The 11270-nt window shown below is 40.8% G+C and overlaps 1 protein-coding gene across 7 annotated transcripts in view; it reads left to right on the forward strand.

Moving 5' to 3' along the window:
• Positions 1 to 2361: 2361 nt before the first annotated feature.
• The window catches only part of LOC135116147 (mucin-2-like), a 60728-nt gene continuing 51819 nt past the window's right edge, over positions 2362 to 11270 (forward strand). For 2 of the 7 annotated variants that reach the window (XM_064033393.1, XM_064033392.1), the window contains exons 1-3: positions 2384 to 2899; positions 8253 to 8793; positions 9977 to 10121. In XM_064033393.1, the coding sequence (XP_063889463.1) occupies positions 2539 to 2899; positions 8253 to 8793; positions 9977 to 10121 (1047 nt within the window). In that variant the 5' untranslated portion in view covers positions 2384 to 2538. Of the gene's footprint in view, positions 2900 to 3819; positions 4050 to 7376; positions 7651 to 8252; positions 8794 to 9976; positions 10122 to 11270 lie in introns of those variants that run through there. The other 5 variants (XM_064033391.1, XM_064033387.1, XM_064033388.1 and 2 more) reach the window with 5 other exon arrangements.

Here is an 11270-nt window from a genome sequence, read left to right on the forward strand (position 1 = left end):
ATGCAATGAAGTTACTAATCAAGTTATTAGTGGTGGATCATTAGGAAGCTTTAGAAAAGATTAAACAGATTTATGGATTGGGATGATATATGGAAATAGGTAGGTATGTTTCATACAAGAACTATCACATGTAGGCCTGATGGCTTCTTGCAGCTTCCCTTATGTTCTTATGGATCGGTGACTGCCAGCTGTACCTCCTGGAAAGAACTCACAGCTTATGATAGCCTGATCTCTGGGTGAGGCTTTCACACAACACACTATATCCTCCTGTGTAGGGAGGACAATAATTGCTCACTCAGCAGTAAAAAATCTCTTGGCAGGACTAGACCACTCTCACACCATACAGTGAAGCCACATCCTGTACCTACTTGCTGCTGGTGGACAAGGGTTACACATTGAGAGGCTTGCCTTTCTGCCTTGTGTAGGCAAGGCCTTGTCCTTCTCATTTCTGAGCCAAGCATATCAACCACTACACTATGGTGTGTGTGTGTGTGTATGTGTGTGTGTCATGGCTCTTGTCAGTCACTCATCTAGCAGTCTTCATTCATTGCCACAAACACCAAACCATCATCATTTCACTGAGTTGAATCAAAACACCACCACCTCCCAGCAAATGCCCCTATGAAGCTTATGAATATGTAAGTGTCCCTCTTTATATGACTGGGTATGCTTGTTTAAGACCCAACTGTAAATTGAAAAATTATATGTTTTTGGATCTAACTCACCAAAAATAAGAATGATTATTGAAATAAGTCAGTAAACACAAATACATGTTTTATATGTTAATAGGTACATAGTGACACAGAAAATTAGAAAATATTTAGTTTTATTACTGCAGAGTTGATTTTCATCCAAGTGCAAACTTTACTGGAAATGTGTAAGTTAATTATGTTGATGACAGTGTAGTGCATTAAAGAATGTACATGTACATGAAACATGGCAAATGTTGTTGTTCAAGTAAGCTGAAAAATGTTTAATATATTTATTGGTTCATATCTTTGTATGAGTATTGATGAAAAAAAAAATCTTAAATCTATCAACTCATGTTAAACTTGAGCTAAGATTAATACCTATTCTCCCCAAAAAATGAAGAAAAAAAAAGTATTACCTCAAAAACAATACCTTACAAATATATAATTACCATAAAGTAGCTAAATAAAGCAAAGAATGCAGTCTAAGATTTTATAAGGTCAGTGGAAGACATAATAAGACAGCATGTCACAATTCAGTGAGTTGTTATTAAAAATTGCAGAAAAATCATATCAAATAAAACTTTTCAGAGATGCAAGAATTATAGAAGGGAGATTAAAAACCTATGTGGATAAATTAAGAAGCTAAAACTTAATCAAGAAAAAAACTCTTAAACAAGAAAAAGAGCTTCAGTTTCACTTTCAGAATAAAAGAAAAACTTTCCTCAGAAAAAGAAGCTACTGCACAGCAATTAGAACACACACACACACACACACACACACACACACACACACAGAGAGAGAGAGAGAGAGAGAGAGAGAGAGAGAGAGAGAGAGAGAGAGAGAGAGAGAGAGAGAGAGAGAGAGCCCATGTGGCAGTAGAAGTGTATAGAATTTCATTGAGAAGTTAAGAAAAGACACAGAAGCTCAACAAGGAAGAATATTTATAAAAGTGAAGGAAATGAACTCAAAGAAGAGGAATTGGGGAAGGAAATATTAAGTGTTGAATATGCATTGATAAAAAATGCACGAATAAGTTTAGTCACTGCCTGGGATGAAAATTTCAAACTTGTACCTTTAGTTATTTAAGAAATTATGGAAGTTGCTGTGATGCATTTATGATGGAAAGTAAGTAAAATGAATGTAAGTGGTGCAGTCTCATTCTCAGTAGCAGGTCTTGCAAAGGGTTGCTCTTGGGCAGTATAGTATGCAGAGGTTGTGTAGGGAATTTATGAGGATAGGGAAGGATTGGAGTTAGGATTAGGAAGGTAGTGTCAAAAATAATGTTGTGGACTGTATGTGAACAGAATGGGTTTGTTAGTACAGAGGAGCTAGAACTTTGACATTCATTTATAAAACTGAAGAGGAATAAAGGCAAAGATATTTACAGCAGTCATTATAAAAAGAAGTGATGAAGAAAAGAAATATAGAAAATAGAAACTCCCCAGGAATTGATAGGAATTTTTTTTTTTTTTTGTACATTTCTATCAAGTAACAAAATAAACAGTGTCAGTTCCCACTGAAGGTTTTCACAGGTTACTTGAAAATAGTGGTGTGCTAAATGAATGACAATCATCCAAGAGAGATGACGCACCGGGGCTCAGCGCAGATTACCCCGCAGGTTTTAAATTTACCGCTACAATTACTAGCGGTACTTATCGTTCATCTGGCTAGCAGCACCAGCAGCAACGCGAAGCCTTTAAATCCCATAATTCCCAACCGCTGGACGTTGCGTTTAGTTTCCGCTCCTCATCTCTCAGCAGTGGTGTGTAATTTTTCGAAGGGTAGGGCAAGTCTGTGTGATAAACTCTGCAAAACCCGGGTGGGGCTTGGTGCCAGACAGGCGACAATGGGCAACAAAATACCCAGCAACGACATTTGTGCCATAGTGTCCTTATTCAAAGCAGGACACCATCTCCAGGAAATTTCCAGTATTACGGGAGTGAAGCTGAGATCAGTGCAGCGATGGGTGAAGCGTTACCGTGAAGGGAGCTATCCATATCCTGCCACCCACAGCAAACGTCCCGGGATAGAGCGCAGGACATCTACCAGCACCTTGAACATCAAAAGAGAGATAAAAAGCGATCCGCGTTTGACAGCGAAAGAATTAAAAGAAAGAAACCCTACTTTGATCGGGGCGGTGTCTCTGAGGACAGGTCAGCGGCGCATTCACGATTACCTGGGCTACCGCAGCTGCTGGGCAACCAGTGGTAAGGCTTACATTAAACGCTTTGTTCTTTCATCACGACGGTTTGCAAAGACCAAGAGATGATAGCTGTCTTTCATGAGTGCCATTTCCAATGATAATGTAAGATTATTGTTCTTGTAGGAGGGAATCGACTCTAGATTATATGTATAAAATCTCATAACACTGACGGAGTGAAAAAAAAAAAGCTGTTTTGAAACTACTTTTCTGTTTTCTAAGGCCACAAAAATGATGAGCCAGTTTCTCAAGAATGTTTCTCTTGCTAATAATGTGGAAATTCCGTTAATTCGTCAGTAGAAACTTATAATTTCAACTAGAGCCTTTAAAAAGTAGTAGATAGTAGAGGTGTGGTCAGAAGAGTTTCAGAGAATACTTTTGAACAAGAGCAGTGAAAATGACCGATGGGAAAGAGTTGCTGCGGGGAAGTGGCAGCACCGTCGGCGGTGTGTTTTTAGTATATATTATACAAGGATCCAATTATAAATGAAAAATACTAACACTCGTATTGTACTGATGACATATCTTTAAATAGTGAATTGGACCATTGAGTTATAATGTGGAATGCCGCGTGTGCCATAAAATTATATCAGTTAGACGTGATAAAGAAAAGCTAATCATCATAAATGGTTGAAATAAATTTGGCTAATAACAAGGAGATAAGTAAGCGGCAGATAAGGTATAGCGGTGATCAAGTGCTGAGATTTAACTTCAAAGCCAAAGTCACAAGGTTACACACGTCAACCCAAGCTAAGAACCAAGTTTGTGACATGATCCGGTCTCACATGATAATTAAAAACCATCATGGGAATCATCCGTTTCTCCCGTTAAAAACATAAAAATTGTTGATCTGTCACTAGGACCATAGAAACTGCATTGGAAATCCAAATAACTTCAACATTAGCCTCTTAAATGCAGCAGAGGTGAGGCCAATTCCAGTTAAGGTGGTAGAGGTGTTGAAGGTTTTGGCTTGGGAGGGGGAGGGGGGGGGCGTGAACGTGGCAGCGGCGCGCGGGTTGGCGGCACTTGGCGGGAAAAAGCAAGAGCCAGCTGTGCATGGAGCCGCGCCGAATGTCGGGTAAATATCCCTGTGTTGCAACGCTCGGTAGCCCCATGGTAAATCGGGGAGTGTGTGGCGGCGACTGGATGTCTGGTGGGTAGGTGGGCGAGAATGCACGGCTGGTAGAGTGGCGAGAGGAGATTTGTGAGAGGAAAGCATTGGTGGGAGTGGTCTGTTGTGTTGTTTGTTTTGGTTAGTTGGTTTGTCCAGGAATGAGAGAGCCTTTGGTGAGGTCTGTTCCGTTGTTTGTTGGTTTGTCCAAGGGTGAGGGAGCTTTCGGGAGTTTTCTTTTCTGTTTGTTGGTCTGTCCAGGGGTGAGGGAGCATTCGGGAGTGGTCTAACGTTGGTTGATGGTTTATCCAGGGCTGAGGGAGCCTTAGGGGTATTATTTCAGAATCACTACATATTCACTTCTACTTTTGTGACGTATCTTATTGGCTGGCTCTCTTTGTGCTGAGTATTTTGAACACTATAGATGTGTAGCAAATTAATACTAATACCATCAGCAAATTTTAAAAATTTATTTCTTTTGGGATGTTATCGTGAGAAACTGGACAGCAAGACGCCCTCCTGCTTTGGTTAGTTATGTTAAGTTTGGTTAGGAACCCCATGTATATGTGTAAGAAACTTAGGTAAATTTATAGTTTAAGCCAATGTCCCCAATCTCTACCCACGGCCTCCCAATCCCTCAAGCAAGCTTGGGGGCCTGTGGGGAACCTAACCTAACCTAACCTAACCTGCCCGCGCAGCTTATGGGTACTTATAGAGACTTCCTATTGGTGCAGCTCGTGGTGTTAAGTGGTGGTAGCACGTGATTGGCCCGAGGAATTATAGACACAGTGATCCTATCCAGCAGCTACCCACAATTCAAAGCATTAAACAACTGAAGTTCAGGCAACAATACACCATTTATGTTTACCTGTGGACTTAGAAAAGGTTGAGAGCGCTGTGCATTCCCAGGCCTATTGTGGCGTTATTATTAATTTCCGACAAGTAGTGTAATCATTAGAAATTATGTGAATAGTGAGAAGAACAAAATGAGGTAGGTTATTACCACGTAGTGTGTAATGGTTTAAACTATAATAAAACCGAAACTTATACTTAGTAATGCTGCTAGTAATTTTTTAAAATTTACTGTCTTTTTATTGGAAGTGCTATTGTGAGCGACTGGTCTAAACTGCACAGTGGTGACAAGGTTACTAATGGTATTTACTATTCTGGTAAGTTTTGACCGTGTTGACTAATTTGTAATCAGTTTTCTAACAAGTTATTCTGTTCCTTATGGCAGGGCAGGGTGAAAGTGTTGATGCAGTAGTTTGATGTGGCATAATAAAGTATGGTGATCACAGGGGGGTGGGGGGGGGGCTGAACTGCAGGCACACCAGTTCATGTTATTTGCTGTAATGTGTGGTGTGAGTAAAGTTGTCTGCTGATCTACTTAGCGTGCAGTATGGGTATAATTGCACAATACACAGTGACTGTTATATAGCTATGAAATTTATACAAGTTTCCTAAGTGGTTACAAAAGGTTGGTTTAAATCTGTGGTGGTGGCAGTGCAGTATGTGGTCCAACAGTGGCAGGAAAAGGACTGAGTATATTTAAATGCCACCTGTTGTGTCCATTGGAGAACCTTGGCAGTGACTAGGTGAGGCAGTGGTGGCCAGACCTTCCTGCTTCCCCAGTGCTTGCTGCCTCACCTCCACTTACTTTTCTTGAGATATTGTGGATATTTTTTCCCACATTCTGTTTTGCCATTAATTTGATACCACAACCTTCCTTGTCTGTGCCATCATGTGGGTCTTGCCCTTCTGCATAGTTTGATGATTAGTCTGTGTTGACAAGTAATGTAACTGATGCTTGGATAGCAAACACTGTACAGTGTGTAACACAAGTTTCTGCGGATTTTGCCAGAGATGAAAGTCAAGGTTATTCTAAGTGAAAAATGCTCTCTGCACACATGTGTTTTAAGGCATTGTTTAGCTATGGCATAAAATTCAAGCTTGGCCTGGCAACAGATGTAGCAGTCAAGTCAGGCAGGTATCCATGGTGAGGATCTGAAGTTGTGAATAATTAAGTCATGATTTCTACAAGTTTTGGAGCTTTACAGTATCCCATGACAAGATGAGTGACAACAGTGGGCAATACTGATTACCAATAAACATTATACAGTGATAGTATGGATGTAATAAACAACAAATAAAATAATAGGCTGTGTGGCACCATGCATTGCCTATCTGAGCAGGGAGTGGGAAGGAGTGAGGCTAACAATAAATCAACTGATTGTTAGTCAGATCATAGTTTCCCTCCAAGACAGTGGCAGTGAATATGTTCAGATCGTATTGCATAATATGAATTGTGTGAAAAGTGTGTTTCTCTGCCATGGTTGTCCATGTGGCCCAGCTGTTGTATCTGTTGCCAGGCCACACTTGAATTTCATGCCATGGCTAAATGTATATGTGCCTGTACTTTCACCTCTAACAATATCTACAGAAACTTGTGTTACACCCTGTATATACTGTTACCTTTTACCATTTCTTCACCTGAAATACATCTATATCTGTCAAAACATTACTGTTGTTGCTTCAGATTTACTTGAACATGGATAGTAGAGTCTGAAGAAGCCATAACAGTCTTGTCTGACTTGTCCCGTGCTTGGACCAGTTGCTGATCTGAGGCATGGTGTCACAGCAAGGTGGAAGATTGTGTTCCAATGAATGATTTTTATCACCAGTTTTACAGCACTAATACAAAATTTTCATAAAAATTATATGTATACTGTGTCACTCTACGAACATGTCCGAACATATTTTTTCAATCATCTCATGAACTGAATTTTGTCCATTTTGAAGGTTGTCCTGGCATTCCAGCAAGGGAAATGAAGTTAATTGCTCATGTTAAGGATGGAAATTTTATATTAACATCACTTCTTGAATCACTCGTGTGGTGATGGTGCTCCTGCCAGATGTCCACTGGAGGCTCTGTTATTCCTAAAAGCAATGGTTTTCAACTGTTTTCCTCTCAGGGCACACTAAACCAGGTGCTAAAATAGACAGGGCACACCTTCAATATTTAGAAGTGGAGCTAATGAATAGTAGTAAACCTTCATACACCTGTCACAGTAAGAGTTGCCAGTTTGTACTTAGTGTGGCATGCTTTCACAAATAATTAACTCATACTCAGTTGTCATATTTACCATGTGCATTGTTTGAAGGAGGATCAATCTTCCTTCTTGAATTCCCACAGCACATCTGCAGTTGGTTTGCAGCACAGTGAAAATCATTGCATCAGAGTGACACATTTGCACCTGAGGCTGAAGCATTCTCTAACACTGAATTTTGCCTCCCTCACCATTTGGGTGTAATTGCTTCATGCCCATGGAATGTGGGGCTAGACAAAACAGCACGTGACAGAAGTGGTCTGTTCTCTAATGTTTCAGGAGTACTGATTGGATGGTGTAGCATGTTTGTGTACTTTTTGCGAGTCCACACCACTAGCCAGAGAGAGTATTGGCTGGGTGGCCATCAAGTTTGTAAGGATGCATTGTAATTATTACCTTGCTGGTGCATGAAATATTCATAGTGCTGAATATGTTCATGTAAGTTTCCCTGTACAATCCCATGCTGTCCTCCACTGAACCACTAGCTTCTCTGGCTCTTAACTCCACATCAAAGCAACAAACCCTTGGTGTATGTCTCAGGTAATAAAATCTCTTCCGGAAATGTCACACCTACTTAGTTTTCATGAAGTAATGTGTTCTGTGTTCTCTACTGATTCTTATCCTTCTCCCATTTGCTTTTGTCACGTGGATCTTGTTCGTCCTTGTGTAGAGTATTCTCCATGTATCTGGAAGCCCCACTCATGTAGTCATTTTAAATAAGACAGAGTCAAACACTTTCTGCCTCAGCACCCTCACCCCGCAGTTAACTATTGAATCTCGCACACCTCTACTGTATTTTTTTTTTTTTTTTCCCTCCATATTTTTCTATCTTGTACCCTGATTTTCATTGTTACTGCTCTTGTGAATTTGCTGATGGTATGTCTCCTCTCTTGTGCTGTTCTTTCTCACCCTTATTTTGGCCATTGTTAGTACAAGAATCCATCAGTATCTTCATTCTTCCTTCCTTTTCACTGGTAAACTGGAACTCTGCTTGTCTCTCTTACCTTTCTTATGACTTGAACTGCCTCAGGTGGAAAAAAAACTTTAACACTTGAACCAAACTGGCAAATGTTTTCAGAGCAGCAAATGGACATTTAATGGATGTAATGACATTTAAGTTAATCTCCCTTTCTTTCTCACAGACAGCAGTTCCCCTCGGGCCTCCAAGATCCGAGGGCAGTGCAAATGGAGTTACACCCCAGAAAAAAAGAAGCGTGTAGTAAAGGCAGTGCTTGAGGAGGGCTTGTCGCTGCGCCAGGCGTCTCACATCTATGGGGTGCCAAGAGGCACTATATGGAATTTCATCTTCACCCAACAATCGTCGGCTCGTTCTTCCACTACTTCCTCCTCCTCCTCCTCCTCCTCCTCCTCTTCCTCCTCTTCCTCCTCCTCCTCCTCCTCCTCCTCCTCCTCCTCCTCCTCCTCCTCTTCAGGTGCATCCAGGAGCTCCCCATACACACTGCGGCGTCACTCAACTCTAATGGATTCCTCACGCAGCCCAAAGAAGTCTCCTTACCACTTTAGGAAGCATCTCAATGTGAGGCAGAGTGTTCTGGCATCCTTACATGGCAAGAGTCCCCTGGCCAGCCACAGCAAGGGGTCTGTTAGTCCTGCCACTGCCACCAGCAACAGTGCCACCTCAACACAGGCACTCCAGCGTGGAAAGAGTGCCAAGGATGTTGGGTGGGTAGATCTTGTGATATGTGATGGTTCTTTTGATTCTCTGGAGATAAACTTTTAGTTTCATGTGCCTTGAACTTCCTAGTTTGTTTGTTATTCACAGGTTCCTCTCTGTCTGTTTGTGATAGAAAAAGTGCAGTTATAGCAGGGAAAAGGGAGGCAGTTTTTGTAGGCATTGCACACACACACACACACACACACACACACACACATTATTGCATATAAATGAGAAGGGTACAAATTAGGAAGTAAATTAAGGAAGTAAATAGGATTATGAATATACTATTTGAAATAAAGAGAAGACATTGCTTAGTGAATGCTGGAGAAATATACAATATATAGCAAAGGTGAACATTTGTATTAAACATTAATTGTGTGCTGCCACACAGGAGGGAATGGGAGTGAAGTGATTTACTTTATGCAAACTTTGGTGTCAATCATGGATTTGTTTTGAGCATATTCTTGTTCCTCATCAGTTCATTTTATGTAGTGAATGTGGCATGTGGGTGTACAAGAAATGTAGTGGCAATAGATGCAGGCTACCAAATGTTGGGAGTGGCTGAGTTTTGCAACATTTAGAAGAGACATGGGAGAAAAAGGTGACAAGTTTTTAATGAGATGAGTGAGTCAGTACTGGGATATACTCAGATGGTGTATATACTGAACAGAATGGTTATGATAGGACATAACAGGGCAGCAGCTGACTGGGGAACAGCTGGGAAGTGCATTGGGATTGTGGTCTCAGCAAGCCCAGGTAACTAACTGAACTTTGTCATTGTTGCCTCAACAGTATCAGGTGCTCAGTAACTAGTTGGGATAAGACATTTTATTGTCAGTAATACCAAGGTGAACAGTGTTCAGACAAAGCCTGTTGTAAGCTGTCATTCTTGTCATTTGAAGTGTGCTGTATGCTGAGATTTCCTTCTTTAAAGTCCACAATTCACAGTGTTTTGTTACTGTTTGACCTTCACGTGGATCAGACTGTATCATCTCTGACTGCTCTCTGGGTGGGTGTTGTTGTTGATCGTCTGGCCAGCACATCACTCAAAACTGTGGTGTGAAACATACACACACACACAGCAGATTGCTCAGCCAAGACATGGGTGTATACTGTCATAAAATCAAAACCTTAATAATTCCTCAGCTGGTTTCCTCCCTCCCTCACACCCTTGTTGCCTCCTCTCAGACGGAGCAAAGTGAGCAGCCGGCGCAGAAACAAAGCAGAGCATAGGGGCAGTGTGTGCTGCTTCTGTGGCAGCGCTGAGGACAACACTGTGCTGCTGGGCAAGATGTGCCACATGAGGGACTTCCATGTGCACTACTACTGTTTGGTGTGTGTGTGTGTGTGTGTGTGTGTGTGTGTGTACACACCTATATAGCTGTATCTACTTAGTGCAGTATTAGTATGCAGGTTCTGATCCAGGATGTTATATTGTAAATAATTTACAGTTAAAAAATCATGACAGTAAATGATTTTGATTTTTAAATTTATTTATTTAATTATTTTTATGCCATTAAGGTCTTAGGCAACTTTCTTGTTTCTTGCTCTTGTCCGAACACTTGGTCTTTTATTTGTCTTATTTATTCCCTGAGCGGAATGAGGAGGTTCTGATTTTGTTAGCTCACATCTCTACTACCCACCGGACTGCCTGGCCCCTGGAGGGCACAACAATGATTTGGTCTGTAGCACCTTTTGGTGTCCATCGCATGTAAGAATTGCAATTTCATTCTCAGAAACACCTAGAAAGTAACTTCTGATGGCATATCTTTGTAATTTTATATCAGAGCCACCATTTCATCATATTTTGCGTATTTTGATTTATCTGCACGTGAGGGAAGGTTTCTGCCTCACAACTCACGTAACTATCATCTCATTACTACAGCTTGAGCTGGAAGGTGCAAAATGCGTGAATTATTTGCCATAACACCACATATGGGACAGCCAGTTTTGTTGACCCCATCAGACTCAGCAGTGACTGTAGAATCAAGATGTATTGTAAAAAGTTTGACAAAACAAAACAATGTTATTATGACATGTTGAACTGTGAAGATGTTAAAAAAAAAAGTTTATAACATGTTTTACTTATGCTTGCTATTTTCAACAGTTAATCATTGAATGCTGAAATATATTGTTACATTAATTAGGAAAAACTTGTGAACACAATAGTGTGATCAGAATGCAGATAAAGCTCCACACATTGAAAACACAGCGTCATTTATAGCAACATGTCACTCGCTGCAACTATCACGGCAGTGCGACACGGTGTAATGGTTAGGGGAGGGTCCTGGGTGGATGGGGGTCAGCATAAATAAATAATTTTTATTGTGCAATTCTTTTTGTAGGCTTTTATTTTATGTATTTATTTATTTATTATTATTTACCAACATAACCCAACCTCTCTAACCAAATTAGGCTTTAAGGAGGACTAAGGCAACATGTCTTAAAAAATCAGAACTCCCCAGCCACTGGGGGAAGATCC

This window comes from Scylla paramamosain, chromosome 30 (assembly GCF_035594125.1).
Source record: "Scylla paramamosain isolate STU-SP2022 chromosome 30, ASM3559412v1, whole genome shotgun sequence".
Classification (NCBI taxonomy): Eukaryota; Metazoa; Arthropoda; class Malacostraca; order Decapoda; family Portunidae; genus Scylla; species Scylla paramamosain.